Source organism: Otolemur garnettii, unplaced genomic scaffold (genome assembly GCF_000181295.1).
Source record: "Otolemur garnettii isolate 467f Iridium unplaced genomic scaffold, OtoGar3 scaffold00201, whole genome shotgun sequence".
NCBI lineage: Eukaryota > Metazoa > Chordata > Mammalia > Primates > Galagidae > Otolemur > Otolemur garnettii.
Genome location: NW_003852596.1, coordinates 255,769 through 277,719, shown reverse-complemented (window position 1 = coordinate 277,719; position 21,951 = coordinate 255,769). Strand labels below are relative to the sequence as shown.

Genomic DNA, 21,951 nt, shown 5'->3' with positions numbered 1-21,951 from the left:
AAAAAAAAAAAAAAAAAAAAAAAAAAACAAACAAAGGACTGGATTTAGTCCACAGGCTATATTTTGATGATTTGATGGCCGCCAGGTTAGCACATCAGTGGTGTGCCCAGATCTATCTGGGTTCAAGACCTTGCTCTCACCACTTACTATAAAAGAAAGTCCTTTAGTCTTTCTGTCTGTCTTTCCATCTATATATAGAAAGGCAATATCTCCCTCACAGAGTCATTGTACTAATTAAGGATTAAAGGAATAAATATGTACAAAGTCCTGGCACATAGTAAAGTGCTCAGTAAGTCATTTATTAAAAGCTCATCATAAGTCTGGTCCCCAAAAGGGAGGAGAACGGACACAGTTTAGGATATGAATCTTTCTCTTTAAAATTAAGCCATCAAGGACCCCAGTGGTCTTGATACTCAGCAGAAGTAATTACTCCCTTTGGATTCCAACCTAATGTGAGTTTTCCTTCAGCTACATGAACTGTGTTTTCTTGTGAGTTTACCTTTTTATTTTAGTTATTAATGAGAAAGTCTCCTGGCTTCATTACAGCTCTTGTCAGGCCCTGGGAGACAAGAATCATGGGAGACAGGAATCTGATTTGTCATTATTTGCTAGGTTTGCTTCAGGAATGAGATTCTGACCACTGAAGCCATGACTGTGTCCTGAGTACCTGGCATGGGGCCTGGTACAGATGAGATGCTTAGTAAATGCTGCTGGCTTAATTGAGCTGCTACACTGGGACGGTCCTGCTTGGAGGCAGATGGAAAATGACTCCTTAGCCAGCGCAGGTGCTCACGCCTATAATCCTAACACTCTGGGAGGCCAAGGCAGGTGGGTTGCTTGAGCTCATGAGTTCGGGACCAGCCTGAGCAAAAGTGAGACATCCCCCCCATTTCTACTAAAAACAGAAAAAACTGAGACAAGAAGATTGCTTGAGCCCAAAGAGTTGGAGTTTGCTGTGAGCTATGATGCCACAGCACTCTACCCAGGGAAATAGCTTGAGACTCAGTGTCAAAAAAAAATGACTCCTTAATATCTCTCTAAGCCCTGAGGATCCCTCCTTTCTCTATCAGAGAGAGACAGAATGTTTGGGATGGACAGCAAAGTGCAGAACATACTGTTTTGGGTTGCATACACAGGAGCCTGCAAGTTGCGGTGGCTCACGCCTGTAATACTAGCACTCTGGGAGGCCAAGGCAGGAGAATTGCTTGAACTCAGAAGTTCAAGACCAGCCTGAGCAAAAGAAAGACCCCCAACTCTACTAAAAATAGAAAAATTAGCTGGGTATTGTGGCAGGCACCTATGGTCCCAGGCACTCAGGAGACTGAGGCAGGAGGATTGCTTGAGCCCAGGAATTTGGGTTACTCTGAGCTAGGCTGAGGCCATGCCATGCCAGCCTGGGCAAGAGTGAGACTTTGTCCCAAGAAAAAAAATACAATAACAACAAACAAAACCACATCACACAGGAGCCAAGGGGCATTGATGTCTCTAGGTCATGCTCCTGAATAATTACCAAGTGAAACCACTTTGAGCAAGTTTTTTGCTTTAAATCAAAACCATTTGCATTCAATCTTCCATCTCAGCTTTATAAAAACCCCTGAGATGACTCACCTTGTCAGTCAGCCTTGAAATGCCATACTTTCTGCAATCCTGACTTGCTAGTCTTCTCAATGAAAAATTCTCTCCTTTATCTACCAAGTTGTCTCTCATTCTCTAAGTTGTGTCTTGCATAATAATCCAGTTTTTTCACTCTGGAATTTGTTATTTATGGGATCTGACTATACAATGATAACTATACTGACTCCAATTGGATGTACTTCTCCAACACACTATCCCTACCTCACCATCCCTACCCCTACCACCACCACCATTGGTCTCCTTCCAGAATTTCAAGCCAGTAATTGGGAAGAGAGAACACACCTCAGAACATTCAGAGGAAATGAGAATGGAAGCAGTGCTGATGCATGCAAACTCTTGACTAGGCACAGCCCCTTAGTCCATTTTGTACTGCTATAAAAGCAAATTACCGGAGACTGGGTAATTTACAAAGAAAGGACGTTTATTTAGTTCATGGTTCTGAGGCTAAGTTCAAAGACATGGCCCTGGTTTCTCGTGAGGGCTTTAGTGCTCCATCAACACAACACAGTGGAGAAGGTCAAAGAGAAAGTGGACAGGTATGAAGAGAGGAAAACCTGATGGGCATCTTGGCTCTCTAACAACCCACTCTCAAGGGAACTAATCCATCCCTGTGAGAACTAATACAATCCTTCAAGTGTAAGAACTCACTATTATGAGAACAGCACCAATCCATTTGTAAGAAATCTGCCCCATGACTCACGTGCCTTTTCACTTGGCTCTACCTCCCAACACCACACTGGGGATCAAAGTTTTTTTTATTTCTTTTTTTTGAGACAGAGCCTCAAGCTGTTGCCCTGGCTAGAGTCTATGGCATCACAGCTCACAGCAACCTCCAGCTCTTGGGCTTAAGTGATTCTCTTGCCTCAGCCTCCCAAGTAGCTGGGACTACAGGTGCCCACCACAACGCCCGGCTATTTTTTTGTTGCAGTTGTCGTTGTTGTTTTACCTGGCTCAGGCCCAGTTCAAACCCGCCAGCCTTGGTGTACGTGGCCAACTGAGCTATAGCTGCCACCAAGGGGATCAAATTTAAACGTGACTTTTGGTGGGCCCAAACAAACCATATCCACACCATAGCACATAAAGTGTGTCAAATCACATATATAGTCACTTCAAGACTACATTATCCAGAGAGCGATGATTTTCCATCTCATAAAAATAGCCATAATGGTGAAAATAACTAACATTTATTGAGTGCTTCCTTGTTTAATTCTCACAAAAAAAATCATGGTGAAAATTAAAACAATAAAGAATATTTGCTTCCTGGTTACCAGGAATTGAATTAACTCTCTTAATCCTCATGACCCTATACATGGATTACTATTATAATCCTTATTTTGCAGACTGGGAAAACTGAGGGCCAGAGAGATTAAGTAACTTGACCAAGGTCACCAAGTCAAGAAGTAGTAGAGCTATAATTTGAATCCTTGGTTAGTCTATCTGCCTGTAAAGATCATGCTCCAGACCATACCACACTTTCTAAACATCTTTGGGTATGCAGCCTCTATCTTATCGTCCCTAATTATTAGAGAAATGCAATCAAAACCACCCTGAGATATATCATCTAACCCCATTGAGAATGGCCTACATCACAAAATCTCAAAACTGCTGATGCTGGTGTGGATGTGGAGAGACGGGAACACTTTACACTGCTGGTGGGAATGCAAACTAATACCACCTTTTCAGAAGGAAGTATGGAGAACCCTCAAAGAACTCAAAACTAGACCTCCCATTTGATCCTGCAATCCCATCACTGGGCATCTACCCAGAAGAAAAAAAATCCTTTTACCATAAGGACACTTGCACTAGACTGTTTATCGTAGCTCAATTTACAATTGCCAAAATGTGGATACAGCCTAAATGCCCACCAACCTAGGAATGGATTCATAAGCTGTGGTATATGTATACCATGGAATACTGTTCAGCCACTAAAAAAGATGGAGACTTTCCTGGATGGAAGTGGAACACATTATTCTTAGTAAAGCATCACAAGAATGGAGAAGTAAGAATCCTGTATACTCACTCAATTCTGATGTGAGGACAATTGATGACCTAGCACACAGCAGTGGGTGGGAAAAGGGGAGAGCAAAGAGAGGGAAGGAGGGAGGGGGGTGGAGGATCATGGTGTGTGACACACCTTTTGGGGGCGGGACGCAGTTATAAGAGGGACTTTTAAAAAGAAAGCAAAAAAAAAAACTGTAAGTAGAAGAATAAATGAGTGAACTCAAAGGGAAAAATATTAAAACATAAAGAAAGACAAATGGCCAGTGTGGTGGCTCACGTCTGTAACCCTAGCACTCTGGGAGGTCAACGTGGGTGGATTGCCTGAGCTCAAGACCAGCCTGAGAAAGAGCAAGACCCTGTCTCTAAAAATAGATGGGTGCTGTGGCTGGTACTTATAGTCTCAGCTACTTGGGAGGCTGAGGCAAAAGGATGGCTTGAGCCCAAGGGTTTGAGGTTGCTCACCCAAGGGGCAGGAAACAACAGACAATCCTGCATTTGGAGCGAGAGGGGAGTGAGGAGAGACAAGCTGGGGAACATGTAGAAGACCCTGTACGCTCACACTTGAGGGTCCCTTCTGCACTCCTGGAGGAGGACCCATCTCACTCTTCCAGATGTATTCTTGCTTTATTTTACTTTTGTACTGCAGTAAATGTGTATATATGTTAAAAAAAAAAAAAACAGAGTTTGAGGTTGCTGTGAGCTAAGATGCCACAGCAGTCTACCAAGGGTAATAAAATGAGACTCGTTCTCCATAAATAAATAAATAAGACAAATAAGAAATGCCACCTTCCATCTATTTGGTGTCAAGAATGTTTCAAAGCTCTTTCCCACCCATGATCCATTTGATCATCACAGCAGCCCTATGAGGAAGGCAGGGTAAAACAATCAAACCTATTAAGTTTTCAGTAGTGAAACCTATCAGTTCTTAGATTCTATGGGATAAAGGCCATAAACTGACTCACACTAGTTCATCTCAAGTTTTGCCACCATATGTGTTTTGATAGGGAATTTATTTTTAAAACCTTTTGGTTTTCAGAACTTGGTGGGTTTTGGAATTGAGGACCTATAATTGTTCAAAAATATATATTTTTGTGAGATAGAGTCTCACTTTGTCACCCTCATTAGAGTGCCTTGGCTTCATAGCTCACAGCAACCACCATTACACAGCTAAAGACTCAAACAGACACAGAGATTTGTCCAAGTCCCAGCACAAATTAGAGAGGTAAAGCCAGACTCAGAGCTGAGTACACAGTTTATGTTTTCTTTTTTGTCTGTCACCCTGGGTAGTGTCCTGGCATCATAACTGACAGCAACCTCAAACTCTTGGGCTCAAGTGATCTTCCTGTCTCAGTGTTCTGAGTAGCTGCGATTGCAAGTGCTACCACAACACCTGACTATTTTTTCTATTTTTAGTAGAGATGGGGTCTCGCTCTTGCGCAGGCTGGTCTGGAACTCCTGAGCTCAAGCGATCCACTCACCTCAGTCTCCCAGAGTGCTAGGATTACAGGTGTGGGCAACTGTGCCTGGCCACACAATGTATGTCTTGAAAATGTAGGCTTTAGTATTGCTAAAGGCTGAGTTTCTTCCACCTCCTTTATTCTGATTTTATTCTGAAGATTGGAAAGGAAAGGGCAGCCCACAATAGGTCACAAAACCTCTAGACAAGCCTTCTTATAAATGTGAAAACTACTTGGGTACTACTGAGTTAGTCTGCCATGCATTCCAACTTTTCAGGATCTGCAGTGCCTGATCATAGCCTATGTCTTGAAAAAAAAAAAAAAAAAGAGGAACCATGGTCCTAAAAGGATACACTGAAGGTATAAACTCATCTTACCACAAATCTTTCAGTTTAAAAAATATTTATGAACAGCACTCTGGGAGCTGGAGGCAGGTGGATTGCTTGAGCACGGGAGTTCCAGACCACCCTGAAGAAGACCGAGATCCCGTCTCCAAAAATAGCCAGGTGTTGTGGCAGGTGCCTGTAATCCCAGCTACTTGGGGGGCTGAGGCAAGAGAATCGCTCGAACAGAAGAGTTAGAGGTTTCTGTGAGGTATGAATCGTTTAAGCCAGGGGTCCTCAAACTTTTTAAACAGGGGGCCAGTTCACTATCCCTCAGACTGTTGGAGGGCCAGACTACAGGCCCCAGGACCAGTCGGCTGCTAAGCAGGACAGGCAGCGGTGGCAAAAACACCCGGCAGGCCGGATAAATGTTCTAGACGGGCTGCATGTGGCCTGCGGGCTGTAGTTTGAGGACGCCTGGCTTAAGCCCAAGAGTTAGAGGTTTCTATGAGGTGACAAAGTGAGACTTTGTCTCACAAAAATATATATTTATGAACAATTACAGGTCCTCAATTCCAAAACCCACCAAGTTCTGAAAACCAAAAGGTTTTAAAAATAAATTCCCTTTTCAAAACTCATACGGTGGTAAAACCTGAGATGAACTAGTGTGAGTCAGTTTATGGCCTTTATCCCATAGAATCTAAGAACTGATAGGTTTCACTACTGAAAACTTAATAGGTTTGATTACAGTAAGGTCGGCAGATAAAATACAGGACAATTCAGTTGAATTTGAATGTCAGCTAAGCAAGCAATGTTTTAGCATCCTTTTTTATGCTAAAATACTATTGGTTGTTTACCTGAAATTCAAATTTAACTGAGCATTTCGTATTTTTATTCGATAAATTTGGCAACCCTAATTATGGGTACTTCCTCAAACTTCACAGGGAGTGTTAAGTTAATATGTGGCATAGGCTCGGCGCCTATAGCTCAACCGGTGCCAGCCACGTATACCTAAGGTGGCGGGTTCGAATCCCCAGCCCGGACCCGCCAAACAACAATGACGGCTGCAACCAAAACAAAATAGCCGGGCGTTGTGGCGGGCGCCTGTGGTCCCAGCTACTTGGGAGGCGGAGGCAGGAGACTCGCTTGAGCCCAGGAGTTGGAGGTTGCTGTGAGCTGTAATGCCATGGCACTCCACCCAGGGGGACAGCTTGAGGCTCTGTCTCAAAAAAAAAAATGTGGCATAAACAGCATATTACTGTCCTAAAATCTGACAAATTTAGAATTCCAAAATACATCTGTCCCCAAAGGTTTCAAAACAGACATTGTGAACCTCTGGACCTGTAGTATCCTCCTAGCCCTAGGCTTGGTACTGCATAGGGACCCTCAAAGAGCGACCACCTCTCCAAGCTCTCTTCTTCAACTGCTCCAACCCTCTATGGTACTTGTTCCCTCTCTGGTGAGAAGCTTTGCAACATAGGTTCTTTCTCCTTTACTTCCAGGGCTCCCCTCTTTGGAGTAAAAAGTGAGCACCCATCACCCTCTGCTGCCATCTCATGGCTAGAATAAGCTATTGCATTGGACTTAATTCAGCAACTGAAGCTCATACAGCCCATTGTCACCAACACAGAATTCTTAAAATAACATCTGCCAGGAAACCCCATATAGCTAATCCCACTACTGTATACCCTTACAAGTGGAAAATTTTATTTAAAAAAATACATGTTCTAAAACAGTGTCCAGCATCTAGCCTCACCTTCCTCCATTTAGTTCAAATTTGTGAGATTTAGCTGTAGTTTGAAATTAGATGTACGGTTTCCAGTTGACGTATTTTCTGAGTCCACAGCTGTGTTAACCAATGCCACTGGTAGCCCAGCTCAGGAACTAAGTCTGCTAGCCAACTGCAATAACAGACCCAGTTCAGTACAAAATGTCTCAGTAATCCCTAGGTAAGAACCTTATCTCCCTTTTTTTTTCCATAAAATTCACCATGAATTAGTGATCTGAGTACATAAATATCAAACTGTGCTAGACAGAGACGACATGTAAAGTGTAGGGGCCTCTCCCAATAATAATTTGGGCCTAAACTCCTTGCCAAAACCTAGTTCTTAATCTCAAACGTCTGCCACAGTGGTTAAAACAACACCAAAGCTGTATTTACCGAAAGCACAGCTCAGCAAGCACACTGCACTGATGAGAGAAGGAAGGTGTTTGAACATCTCTCCTTCTTCGGGAAATTTTGCATTGCCCCTGATTTCCTTTCTGAGCATTTTTCTCCTCTTTAAGAGCCCAGCTTGATTGGCAACAACAAAACAAACAAAACTCATTCTATCTTGGGTCATTTCTGCAGGGTTGAGTTTCCTGTATATACTCCTTACAAACCTATCTTTTGAAGAACTGACATCTGAGGCACTGAAACTTGGACCCATTTAAACGTGCAGCCCTTCACTGCTGGTGTAGGAGACAATTCTTAAAAGATAACGGACTTTTCAAAACTACCCAGAAAGGCCCTTAGCCCAGATCTTGCCACAGCCAGCAATTATTGTTTCTTCCTGATCCTCACCTTCTCCCCTGAGATGGGGGACAACTCATTCTCACCTTTCAATTTTTTTCTTCTTCCAAAGGAACTAAAGGAAGAAAAGGAAGAAGTGTCTACAGATGTAAGTCACCCAGCTTGAAGTCAGCTGGTTTCTTTTAGGAAACACACAAAGATACCTGGTAGCCAACTCTGAGAATCACAGCCCTGTGCTACTTTACGAACCTCTTAAAGGCTGAACATGAGTCAAGGTGACCTTTCTTCCAGACTCACCTATTGCACTTTTAGTACACATCCAACAATTTTAAATCATCTGAAAATAACCAATTAGATGACTCAATATGAGACTGACTCATTTCATTCTGATCAAATTCTTTTTTCTTGCTGACAAGCTCCATGGCAGGGAACAAGGTAGACTGAGGAGGTTAAGAATGAGTTTTCTCCTCTGACCATTGCCTATTCCCAATGGAACCACTAGCAGCTCATTGGTGTTGTCTTTTTCCTCTGCCTCACAGCTGGCCTACTTTTCAAGATCCCACTCTCACTTCTAGATCCTCTGTTCCTTCACTTCCCATTGCCTCCTCAGGGGGGTGGGGGACTCAGTCAATAACAAATAAGTCTACCCTAGCTCACTATTCTTAAACTAGCACTTACTACAGTGCTTAACACTCAGCAGGCCCTCAAATGTTAACTGTTGTTATTATTATGATAGAATCTTCCTGAGCCTCAATTTTCTCATCTATAAAATGGGCATAAAATAGCACCCACCTTTTTGGTTTGTAAACGTATTTAAAGTGCTTTTAAGAATATCTCAAACATAGGAAGTTCTATATACATTTTATCTGTGACTATAATTACTAGTACTAGAGAAATGCCTTAAGAGCACACAGATTGCAAGGTGAAAAGAGAACAGCTTAGAGGGGAGGAGTTTGAGGGAAAAAGAGTTCTGTGTGGGTTATGTGTCTGAACGAGTTTTAGCAGCCAAGGGGATATGCCCACTGGGCAGCTGAACATCCAAGTCTGAATTTTAATGGGAAGAGCAGGAGTGAGGAGAATTTTCTCTCTTTAACAAATACAGTAAATGTCTGCAAAGCCCTTCGGGGTATGGAATAACACATACAGAAAGAAATGTTCCTCCCCTTCTGAAGCTTACTGTCTAATAAGAAGGCTGACTCATGGGTTCTACATAGAAGTGTAACATAAGGCAGCGGGCCGGGTGTGGTGGCTCATCACGCCTGTAACCTTAACACTCTTGGGAAGCCCAGGCAGGTGGATCATTTGAGGTCAGGAGTCCAAGATCAGCCTGAACAAAAGCAAGACCCCGTCTCTACTAAAAATAGAGAAATTAGTTGTGCATTGTGGCTGGGTGCCTGTAGTCCCAGCTACTTAGGAGGCTGAGGCAGATAGAGCTTGAACCCAGGAGCTTGAGGTATAAAAATAGTACTAGCCTCGGGCCCTGCACAGTGGCTCACACCTATAATCCTAACACTCTGGGAGGCCCACGTGGGTGGATTGCCTGAATTCATAGGTTCAAGACCAGCCTGAGCAAGTGTGAGACCCCCATCTCAAAAAACTAGCCAGGCGTTGTGGTGGGCACCTGTAGTCCCAGCTACTCGGGAGGCTGAGACAAGAGAATTATTTGAGCCCAAAAGTTTGAGGTTGCGGTGAGCCGGTGACACCATAGTACTCTACCAAGGGCGACAAAGTGAGACGCTGTCTCAAAAAAATAGTACCAGCCTCCTAGGTTTGTTAATGTATTTAAAGGGCTTTTAAAGGTATCTAAAACACAGGAAGTGGAAGTTCTGTGTACAGTTTATCTGTGACTATTATGACTAGTGCTACAGAATGCCTTAAGGGCACACAGATTGCAAGGCAAAAACAGAACCGCTTCTCAGGGAAGAGTCTGGGGGAAAAGAGTTCTGTGTGGGTTATGTGCAGTGAGCTACAATGAGGCCACTGTGCTCTAGCCAGAGAGATGGAGGGAGACTCTGGCTCCAAAAGAAAAAATAAAATTGTCCACTCCCACTGCTTCACTTGACTAGGAAAAAAAAAAAAGAAAAGAAAATTGAGAAGTTAGTGTACTATTAGGCAGGCTTAGAGAGGTACCTCAAGGAAGAAGCAAAATAATGGGGGCTCAAGGAGGAGGGAGAGGTCATCTCTAGCTAGAGCAATCAGGGAAGGCTTCCAGAAGGAAGCGACCTTCTCTGATTTTATGATTCTCTGTAGTCTTTCCTTAGGACTTCGATGCCTACTGATTTTTTTCAGCCCTGAATGCCCTAAGTTCCCAAAGTATGGTGCCTCATGACAAAGCAGTGAGCTTTTTTCCTTAAACTAAATGGATGCAGATTGAATGACTGCCTTTTACTTCTCCCATTCTTTTATAAAATGGTGCTAATAGCCAATCAAAGGGGCATGGGTTTTTTTTTTTTTTCCAAAGGGACAAAAAAAATCCCCAGATTTGGAGGAGAATAGCCTTCACTGGTCTGTGAATGCCAACCACCTTGGGAACCTGCCATGCTAACCACCTGTACTGTTGGTGCAGTTGTGCAGACATCTCAACGCAAACGTTCTTGTCCTGGTACTTGTTTCGTGTGAGTTTAGGATGATCGCCCTTCCAAGGAGTTCCCTCAGGCCAGAATCACTGCTGGTCTCTCTTGTGATCTTCCTCAAGGTGCAACACAGCTGGGCACAGGGCGGGTACTCTGAAATGCTTGTTGAAAGGCTTAAATTGAATAATGTTGATCTTGCGTTTTCCTTAAAGCGAGCAGGTCAAATTCTATTCTGCCTTGGGTACAGCATGTGAATTGAGCATTAAAGCTGAGTGATTATTTAAATAGCCATAAGAACAAAAGTCGCACACAACAGATTGGTAAAGGGCTAGGGGATGATTCTCTTTGTTGAATGAATGAAATTAGAACTCTGCTGAGGTGAAATCAAAGCTATTTTGTTAGTTTTCTGAGGCGGGGGCTCTGCTCAGTAGAACCTGACATTACTCCTATCATAGGTGGGTGAACAGCCATTGAAACATTGAAAACATACCTTTATGTCAAAGGAAAGAAAGCCAGGGCTTTTCCAAAAGTTCTGTGCAGTAAGGAAAGAATGGAATCATGTTCAGGCCTCGTCTGGGACTACTGAAGAACTGAAGCAATGAAGTGGGAGGGAAGCCAGTAACTGCAGCGAAAGCCCTAGCACATTTGTGAAGAAAAGACTTGGACAGATTGAAAAGATGGTTCCATACAGATCTGGCCTAGGGCTAAATCAGGCAACTAAGATCTTCAGTGCCTCCCTCATGTCCTTAGCTATCTATACCTTGCTCTTGCCACCCTTCCTACCTGCCACTCAGAAGCCTAGACCAAGGGCAGGTCCCACCGCTTCTGGAATTTTCTGGCAGGCAGACCCTTTACCTGACCAATATGATATACCCAGTCTAAACTGGTAAGGGTAATTGTTTCATGTATTACCACCTCCTACAGATGAGAATACAACCTCAATGCTTTAACCCAAAGCAGTAAATGATATAGGCATTTCCATCACTGTGGCAAGGCCAATGGGAACATACTGGAAGATTTAGCTTTCTGCATGCCTCAGATTATACCAAACATGGATTATCAGAGAATGCAATGTTTGAGAGCTTGATCTATGGACTCATCCAGGCTAGAGATCCAGTCCTGCCTCTACCACTCACCAAGAAATATGACCCACCATCTGTAAAATGGGTAAAATAATAATATCTGCCTTTAGAGTTGCTATGAGGTGATGAATTTCAAAATACACTACAGTGTCTGGTACATTATACGAGTTCAATATATGATAGTTAATTTGCCTATGTTAAGACTACTTCCTAGTCACAACTCCCAGGAGACTTGTCTTAGCTACCAGACTTTACTCCTTTCACACATGCTGAGGAAAGAAAATGTTGGAAAAAGAGTGTTCCACCAAGGTTCGTACAGCACAAATTGATCTCTTTAATCTCCTGTTCAACACGTTATTTATTCAGGAACTACCTTTACCAGGCATCTTGCAAAATATTTGAAAATATAACGGAGAATAAGACAAGTTCCCAGGCCTTGAGCAACATCCAGTCTTCTGCCTTTTAAGAAGCTCCTATATTCCTCAAACTTTGTTTTAAAGTCCCTGAGGAGGGGAATAGGGGGAGAACTCTATCATTGGCCAGGAGCTGTGGCTCACGCCTATAATCCTCATACTCCGGGAGGCCAAGGCAGGTGGATTACCTGAACTCAAGAGCTCAAGAGCAGCTTCAGCAAGAGTAAGACCCTGTCTCTAAAATTAAAAAAAAAAAAGTATCCCAGCATTGTGGTGGATACCTGTAGTACCAGCTACTTGGGAGACTAAGGTAGGAGGATCGCTTGAGTCCAAGAGTTTGAGATTCCTGTGAGCTATGACGCCAGGGTACTCTACCAAGGGCAACAAAGAAAGACTCTGTCTTTAAAAAAAATAATAAGAAGAAGACTCTATCATTCACACTAACCCACATGCAAATATAACATCACTTCCTATGAAAATTTAAAAAGTCATGAGGGTAAGCACTTTCAAAATGGCAAAGTCAGAACTTCTGAAAAATGCTCTTCCAGAAAAGCAAAAAGACACTGGAAAATTTTTCAAACTCAACTCTTCACAACTGTGGAAATTAACCAAAAGTTTACAACACTCAGAGGAGCATTTATCCAAGTAAAATGGCATTCTCTGATAATCCATCTTTGGTATTATCTGAGGCAAGGAAAAGGCTGAATTTTTCAGCATATTCCTGAAGGGGGTCTTTGAAAAGCAAAAAGCAGCCCCTATTATTCAGAGGGACAGTCTGAAAAACAGGAAGCAGCCCCGAGGTAAACAGTTAGAAATCAACAAAACAAAGCCCTAGATTAACACAGGAATGAACTTATCTAAAGGCAGAGAGAACCAGAGGAACCAAAGGGTTCCCAGGCTGGCTGAGAGAGGGGACCACGTGAGAAAGTGGGGCATGTCATCTTTCCCGCAGAGTGAATGATGTTGTGTCTGAGACTGATTTTAGAATCTACAACAGGTGTTGATCTTGCACCAGAGCAGGAGACTCTGATGCTTCCCAGGAACACCAGGTTTGAAGGATTTACAGGAGGGTGGAAAGGGGGTTGCTGGGACTACGCAAATTAAGAATACCCGACTAGAAAAACATAGCTTTGGGGATATAAGAAAGATTTGAATGGGGGGGGGTGAGTTCTTTCTCCCACCCTTCCACCGTTAAGCTTTGTCTTAACTTTTGTAGCACCTTTTTGTGTTTTTCAATAACTTCTGAATATGCTAACGTGGTGTGTACTCTTCATTTCATCCTGGTTGTCCTACCCACTCAGGAGGGGTGTGTCAACTGAAAGCCTCCGGCCAGGGTATCCCTGGTGTGGCTTGTGGGGCCTCCCTGGAAGTTATGTGGATGGATAGCCAGTCCTCCCCGGACCTCAAACCTGCTGTTTAAAGCTCTAGTACCGCCAGCCCGGTGCTCATGCCTTTAATCCTAGCACTCTGGGAGGCTGAGGCAAGACCAACATGAGCAAGAGTGAGACCCCATCTCCAAAAACAGCTGGGCATTGTGGAGGGTGCCTGTAGTCCCAGCTACTTGGGAGGCTGAGGCAATAGAATTGCTTAAGCTCAAAGAGTTTGAGGTTGCTGTGAGCTGTGACAGCACAGCACTCTACTCAGGGCAACATAGTGAGACTCTGTTTCAAAGAAAAAAAGAAAACCAACAGTCTTAGAATCACAGTGGCTGTAAAAAGCAGCAGCCTGGCACCCACTAGAGGGGCACAGAATGACCCGCCCCCAGAGAATTGTCAGTATACCATTTGTCAGGGAACTTTCTTAAAAAGCCCCGAGGACGGGACTTGTCTTTATTTTATCTGACTTCAGTACCAGTAGCCCTTTCCCTGGGGCATTTCTTGAAAAAAATCAGCAACAGCTGTTTGACATCAAAGTTGCCTCGGGCAATGGATAAAAGTAGGGGCAAACAACGGGCCAAACAGAAAGCAATCTGAATCCAGTAACATATGAAAAGAATTACCCTCCATAACCAAGTGAAATTTATCCCAGGAATGTGAAGGTGATTCAACACAACAGAATCAGTCGACATGTTACAGTAATGGAAAGAAGGAAAAACCCCACACATGAATGTTGGGGGTATGGGGTTCCAGTTACTGGAACCCAGCTGACCTGGTTTGATTACTGGGCAGAACTAGGAAGTTCAACCGAGGCAGGGGTCAAATAGAAAGTGGAAGTGAATAGAAACCAAAAGCAAAACTTACTATACCTTTCTTTTAAGCACTCCTTCTTTTTCTTTCTTTTATTTATTTATTTTTTTGAAACAGAGTCTTGCTCTGCTGCCCCAGGCTAGCATGCCCTGGCATCAACCTAGCTCACAGCAACCTCAGACTTCCAGGCTCAAGCAATCCTGCCCGAGCCTCCCAAGTAGCTGGGACTACAGGTGCAGGGCACCAGACCCACCTAATTTTTTATAGAGACAGGTCTCACTCTTGCTCAGCCTGGACGCAAATTCCTGAACTCAAGTGATTTTCCAGCCTCGGCTTCCCAAGCTGCACATCTTTTAATGGTCCACTCAGGTATCACCTCCTCCAGGAAGCCTCTGCGGAGTTCAGATTTGCCCCCTCTGTATTCACATTATGCCTTTGTTCACATCTTTTTGCTATCCTTACAATCCTGTTGTATAACAACTTTTTTTTTTTTTTGAGACGGAGCCTCAAGCTATCCCCCTTGCTAGAGTGCCATGGCATCACACTCACAGCAACCTCCAACTCCTGGGCTCAAGAGAGTCTCCTGCCTCAGCCTCCCAAGCAGCTGGGACCACAGACACCCGCCACAACGCCTGGCCATTTTTTGGTTGCAGCCATCATTGTTGTTTGGCGGGCCCGGGCTGGGGATTCGAACCCGCCGCCTTAGGTGTATGTGGCTGGCGCCTTAGCCGCTTGAGCCACAGGCGCCGAGCCATAACAACTTTTTATGCATCTGATTCCCTTGTGAGGCTTTGAAATTACAGTGGCTTTTCCACTGCATCTGAAAATCTTGCTTTACCCTTCAACTTTTTTGTATTTTCTTGGACTTTTACATCTCAGCCTTTTTGGCATAAGCTATAATGGCAAGAAGAGTAGAAAGGAGCTACTGGATTTTGTCTTTTTGTGTATGAATGTGTGGAAAAGAAACGTTGAGGACGCAATGGGGATCATAAACATCTTTGGAGGAAATGAAATCACAGGATAATTTTTTTTTTTTTTAGAGACAGAGTCTCACTTTATCGCCTTTAGTAGAGTGCTGTGGCGTCATAGCTCACAGCAACTTCCAACTCCTAGGCTTAGGAGATTCTCTTGCCTCAGCCTCCCAAGGAACTGGACTACAGGCGCCCGCCATAGTGCCTGGCTATTTTTTTTTTATTGCAGTTTGGCTGAGGCCGGGTTCAAACCCGCCACCCTCAGTATATGGGGCCGGAGCCCTACCCACTGAGCCACAGGCACCACCCTAAAAAATTTTTTGAGCTCATTTTTGGTAGTTTTGGAATACCAAACTGCTTTAGGATAGGCCAGATCCCAAAATATATAATCGCTCGAACACAATAGAACTTTCTCAGTCATGTAACAGTCCAAAACAGGTATTCCTGATCAGCAGCATAGTTCTCCTCACATAGATATTAAGGCCCGTGGTCACCTTGGGTTATCACATCCTAGTTAGCCAGAAAGGGGAGAGAACATGAGGAGTACACATGGGAGACTGCTATAGGCCAGCCCTGGGAACAGGCATCATTTTTCTTCTCACATTCCATCCGTGAGAACTTAGTCATGTGACTACGTCTGAGAGGAAGGGAGACTGGGAGATGTAGTCCAGCCGTGTGCTCAAGGAGGCGAAGAGTGATCATGGTGGGAAACAAGTGATCTTCAAAGATATACTAACAGTAGTAAAGTTCGGCTAGTTTACCTTGGGTGTTGCATAAATGATGGAAGAGGTTTATTTCCTTTGTACTAGTAAGCTGTATGGCGCTGCTCTGTTTAACCTGTCCCATGGGGAAGCTGGGGGAGGGAAATGTGGGCAGTATTTAAAATCATGGCTGACAATTAAGCTCCCTAATGAGTCTCTTACCAGGAAGTAGCAGCTGGAGGGTGATTTGCAATGCTGATGAATATTTAATTATTAATCACTAACACTTTGTAGACTGTCTTTAAGTAAAATCCCAACTGGGTTGGTATACAATATTCTAATGTTCCCCCAAAAGGTTTTTTCCTCTTTTACATGTCTAGACTAGAGAGGGTGTTAAATAGACAGCAAAGTAGCAACCTGACTCATTACAAGCTAACCAAGAAGGGCTCCAAACAAAGCAGGAGAAAGAACAAAATTGAAAAGGGAACTCATTTTCATTTCAAAGCATAGTCGCAGGCTTATTCCTTGCCAGTCTGTGTTGTCCCAGAGTGCACAATGATGATGACCTCACGTACTGGAGGTGAATGAGTAGACATGAAATCAATTTGAAATGAAATATCCCTATGATTCTGTTAAGAAGCATATTCCCAGCATCTGGGAGGCCAAGGCAGGCAGAATGGCCTAAGCTCACAAGTTGGAGACCAGCCCAAGCCAGAGAGAGACCCTGTCTCTAAAAATAGCCAGGCGTTGCAGTGGGTGCCTGTAATCCCAGCTACTTGGGAGACTGAGGCAAGAGAATGGCTGGAAGCCAGGAATCTGAGGTTGCTGTGAGCTATGATGCCATGGCAATCTACTGGGGGGCGACAAGGACAGGATGCCTCAAAAAAATTTTATATAAAATGTAAATTTATATATATATTTTATAAATTTATATATATAAATTCCCAGGAGAATTTGTAAAAATTCCCAGGCTCTATGCCCCCACCCCCATTCCAGATTAGCCAATCTGTGGTGAGACCTGGGGATCTGGATTTGTTAACATTCCCTGTATGATTCTGATGTAGGGCCAGGTTTGGGGATCCACTGCTCTAACTGAATGGGAGGGGGAAGAAGGCATATCAGAGCACAAACTGAAGGGTGATTTTTTAAAAATATGTAAAATTAATAATGTACCTCCCAAATAATGAACCACCTCTCAAAAAAAAAAAAAAATCTAGTCTCACAGCTTGCCTAGTAGCATGGTCTCTGGGGTTGGACTCATTCATGGGAACCTGGAAAAGAGGCCCCTAATGGGGACTGGCCATCCAGCCCCTTGCGAGAGCTGACAGCAAGCAAGGAGAGGTACTATGAAGGCAGACTTCCTCCTGGACGTTCCAGATACCTATAACTTGTTCTCTTCTTTTCCCAGTTTGTTGCTCAGCCCAACTGCCAACAGTTGCTTGCCACCCTGTGGTATGACGGCTTCCCTGGATGGCGGCGGAAACATTGGGTAGTCAAGCTTCTGACCTGCATGACCATTGGGTTCCTGTTTCCCATGCTGTCTATAGCCTATCTGATCTCACCCAGGAGCAACCTTGGGCTGTTCATCAAGAAACCCTTTATCAAGTTTATCTGCCACACAGCATCCTATTTGACCTTCCTCTTCATGCTTCTCCTGGCTTCTCAGCACATCGTCAGGACAGACCTCCATGTACAGGGGCCTCCCCCAACTGTCGTGGAATGGATGATACTGCCTTGGGTTCTAGGTGAGTCAAAGGTACAAGGAGCTATGGCCAGACTGCCTGCTGGTCCTGCCTAAGGAACTATTAGGACAGGCAGTAGCAGTGGCTCTGAACTAGGGCACCTCCCACTGTGCAGTGGGTAGTCCTTTGTTGGGAGCGTGAGAAATGTGGTTCCTTCTTTCCCAAGCCCTGATCACTCAGTATTGCATGGTTCATACTGAGACCCCAGGCTCACTTCTTCTAACCTAATATCTTCAAGGACAGAGAAGATGTGTGTCAGTTGGCTTAGAAGGAAAGCCAAGTATCAGTCAGAATGGGCCTCAGGTAACTAGGTAGATAGAGCAAGCATTGATCAGTTTATTCAAACACCCTTTCCCATAACCAGGAGGCACATGGATCTGCTGCCATCTCATGGCTACTTCACACAATCTCAGTACTTATTCAGGGCCACATCCTATCTGGACACTGACTCCACAATCAGGAGGGAAACCTGGGAAGTTCACATACATCTTGGTAAAAGCAGCACTACCGGTAGTCTTCAGGCATAATTAGATTGCACTGAACCTTGCAAGTGGTCATCCTCAAACTGTGGTCCCCAAATCAGGAATATCAGCATCACATGGGGGCTTGTTCAACACATAAACTCTCAGGTCCCACCCTGGATCTGCATTTTAACATGATCCCCAGGTAATTCACATGTACTTTAAAGTCTAAATAAGCACTGCCCTGACTACAGCTACAGCTTTTACTGTTTTCCACATTCCAAGGCTAAAGAAACATCTATGTCATCAGGTAAAATTCCATACCCCCCTCACACAATGAGAGGAGAAAAGAGAAAGGAGTATCCTAAATTATTTTAAGCCCTACTGCCTGGCTTTACCCCAACATCTGGTGATTTGACTCACGATCAGCTTGCTCATCTCAAAACTCTGAGAAGTTTTCTTTCCCATACCTAATGGAAACTAAGGACAATGGGATAATATAAATCTAATTAATTTACTGATGAGATTATTCCCACTTCAAGACAGGAAGAAAGTATAACCAGGCACCCAAAATAGCAACAGCATTCCAGTGACAGTACCCAGAAAAGTCTAACATATGGGAATCTTCAGGAAAATTCTACCAGGCTTGGCACATTCAAAACTGTGAGGTGATATAGGAAAGGAAGAGAGATAAAATGATTACTACTATCTCTCAGGGCTTCACACCACTGACCCTAGTTCATTTATTAATTTTATTTTTATTCACTTGGAGGGGGGAATCCTACTATGATGACCATGACGGACCCTATGTAGAAATAAACTCTTTGCCTCCATTCTTCAGGTTTCATTTGGGGGGAGATTAAGGAAATGTGGGATGGTGGATTTACTGAGTACATCCATGATTGGTGGAACCTGATGGATTTTGCAATGAACTCCCTCTACCTGGCAACTATTTCCTTGAAGATTGTGGCCTATGTCAAGGTAAATTAGAAAGCCTGCCGTTTTTCTTAAGCAATGATTTTGGTTACGTTAAGCTTTTGCCCTGAGAGTATAAAGAGTTTAAGGGAAAAGTAATGATGACAGTCTGATCCAAATGGGAAAGTACCTTACAGAAAGACATTCTTTCAGTGGTTTGAAAGCAGTATCCACCTAAGCAAAGAAAGTGCAGAATGGAACAGTTTGAAATGAATCGTAAGCTTCTGAAGCTTTGGGGAGTAAAAAGACTTTCAGCTTTCAGTGTTTAAATCCTCTCCACAACATCCTTGCCAAGAGAATAGCCCAATGATGCTTGCATAGGGCAGGGACAGGAAAGTCAATGAATTCACTATCCTGAAAACCTTCTCTTAACTCTTGGAATTTCATTTAAAAGGGCTGGTTTATATTTGTCTAATATTATTTGCCCTATGCCACATCCACCGGCAATCCTTTTTCCCTGTGGGATCATACAGAACAAGGCTGTTTCTTCTTCTAACGGTGCTTCCAATATGAAGTCATCTCTCCCTAACCTGCTGAATCATCTTTACTCAAAGCTCAACATTCCCTCTTCCCTCACCTGTTCTTCATATGATGGGTACAAGAACCCCAGAAACTTCACTGCAGGAGATACAGACTTTTTTTTTTTTTTTGAGACAGAGTCTCACTATATGGCTCTTGGTAGAGTGCTGTGGCTTCACAGCTCACAGCAACCTCAAACTCTTGAGCTTAAGTGATTCTCTTACCTCAGCCTCCCGAGTAGCTGGGACTAGAGGCACCTGCCACATTGCCCAGCTATTTTTTTGTTGCAGTTATTTAGCTGGCCTGGGCTGGGTTGGAACCCATCACCCTCAGTGTATGTGGCTGGCGCTGTAACCACTGTGCTACAGGCGCTGAGCCAATACAGACTTTTTTAAATAACCTCTGCCTCCTTCATCACTATCAGTATAATCATTCAGGCAGTTATGAAGCTAGCTTTTTGAGTGTCACTCAACCTAACCTCTCTACCAGTTCAGATAATGTATACAACCACCACCACTACCACATTAACGCTTTTTCCACACAGTATGCAATTTCAATTATCCTGAAAATAGGTTCATGTCTGACACCCCACTTTGAGTAATCACAGGTTCTGAATTTAGGTCTGGTGCTTATTAAATAATGGTATGGCTGCGCTCCTTCTACCCTGAGTTGAACTTTTCTATGAGGAAAAGCTGACAATTCAATATCCGAGATTGCCTAGTCAGTCATGATTTTTGGCACTAAATTCCACATTGAGGAGTTTTAGAATGGAAATATGGCTATCCCCCAAATCTCCAACAACTTAGCTTATTTTTATATCCCTAATATGCATATTGCATAAATTTGAAGACCTTGGGAGTTATGTAGAGCATGAATATTGAATGCAGTCATGCAACACTTTTGAAAAAAGCCCAAGGGTAGGCCTTATACATGTGGTGATCATTTAACACATACTTACAACTGCCTTAAAAGAATAAGCTAGTTAGGAAATTGTTTGAATCCCTGGTTAGTGTGGCTGGGTGAAATCCATGTCATTCTGGCACTCTGCTGACTAAGTAACACTGTTTTCCTAAAGAAAACCACTTCTTCCTTTGGAGGTGTTATTTATACACTGAAGAGACCATAAATTGTCAATCTAAAAATTGGTGGGTTTTGTTTAAACAGGAACATTTAGCATAAATGAAGAAGAAAAGGATTAACCTTTGGGGATATGAAAATATGTCTACAGATGCTCTCAACATTACCTAATCACATAAGCTGTACATCTTCACTGGCAAGACTTCTAAAGAGCTAGAGTTCCCTAGACACCCCCACTGCAGAGTGTAAGCTGGTGAACGCCCCTCAGCTGACAAACACTTAATTCAACAGAGACTTTTGCTGAGAAGTGGGCGTCCTTCTCACAAATGGAGAATTAACAAAGCAAGACGTGCCACATGCAGAACTTGTATTTGTAAGGAGAATATGTAAAGGGGCAGAGTCTGGTCATTCACATAGGGACACCAGCCTGTGATGACCTTCCCCAAGCAAGCTGAGCCACCTTCTCTGAGGTAAAGCTGCAAGAACTGCTCCATAGGGTCTTTGAAACATTTCAGATCACCCTGTACTGAGGCGGTACAGACGTGCCAAGGGATGAGCTGGCCTTGAACAAGAGCGTTTGTTGACTGAAAAACTAGTCAACAACATATACTCCACCTCACATGGTCTACAACAAGAACCAAAAGCACACACCAAAGTACTTAAAAGGAGCAAATACACAGAAGATTGGCCCTCAGTGCCCCCAGATAATCCTGCAAGTGGAGAATAATTGTTCTTTTGTCTTCTAGGATAGCACCCACCACCTCCCCACTTCCACATGGGTACACTAAATCCGGACTTTGCTACTCACTGAGCCATCATCTTTTCTTCAGCCGATGCTTGGCTAAAGACACAGTGACACTCCCCTCAACTTCTTATTACTACTGTGTTCCTACATTAAACCGTTCCTCTTCATATTTTGCTTTTGGGTTGACAATGCAATTCACACTGCTTAGAAAGGCAAGGAGGCCAATTTTCAAGCTGCCTTCCATTTCAAAAAAATAAGAAAAATTACTTTCCTCACAGTATCACTAACCCAAGGGTCAGGAGACCTGAATTTAATCCACTCTCTGATATTTATGAGCAGGATTACCATAGGCAATTGCGCTACCTCTCCAACCCTTAGATTCTCACTCTGATACATAAACAGATTGCGCTAGATCAGTGGTTTTCAACTTTTTAATTTTTTTCCCATAGGCGTGGTGACTCATGCTTATAATCTTAGCACCCTGGGAGGCTGAGGTGGGTGGATTGCCCTGAGCTCAGAGGTTCGACGCCACCATAAGCCAGAGTGAGACCCCATCTCTACCAAAAAAAAAAAAAAAA

At 43.5% G+C, this 21,951-nt stretch overlaps 1 protein-coding gene across 1 annotated transcript in view; it reads left to right on the top strand.

The window, feature by feature from the left end:
• Window positions 1-21,951, top strand: part of TRPC5 (transient receptor potential cation channel subfamily C member 5) — a 414,644-nt gene that overhangs the window by 294,907 nt on the left and 97,786 nt on the right. Inside the window, exons 4-5 of the mRNA XM_012812309.1 lie at window positions 17,263-17,599; window positions 18,899-19,038. Coding sequence (XP_012667763.1) covers window positions 17,263-17,599; window positions 18,899-19,038 — 477 coding nt within the window. The remainder of the gene's footprint in view (window positions 1-17,262; window positions 17,600-18,898; window positions 19,039-21,951) is intronic.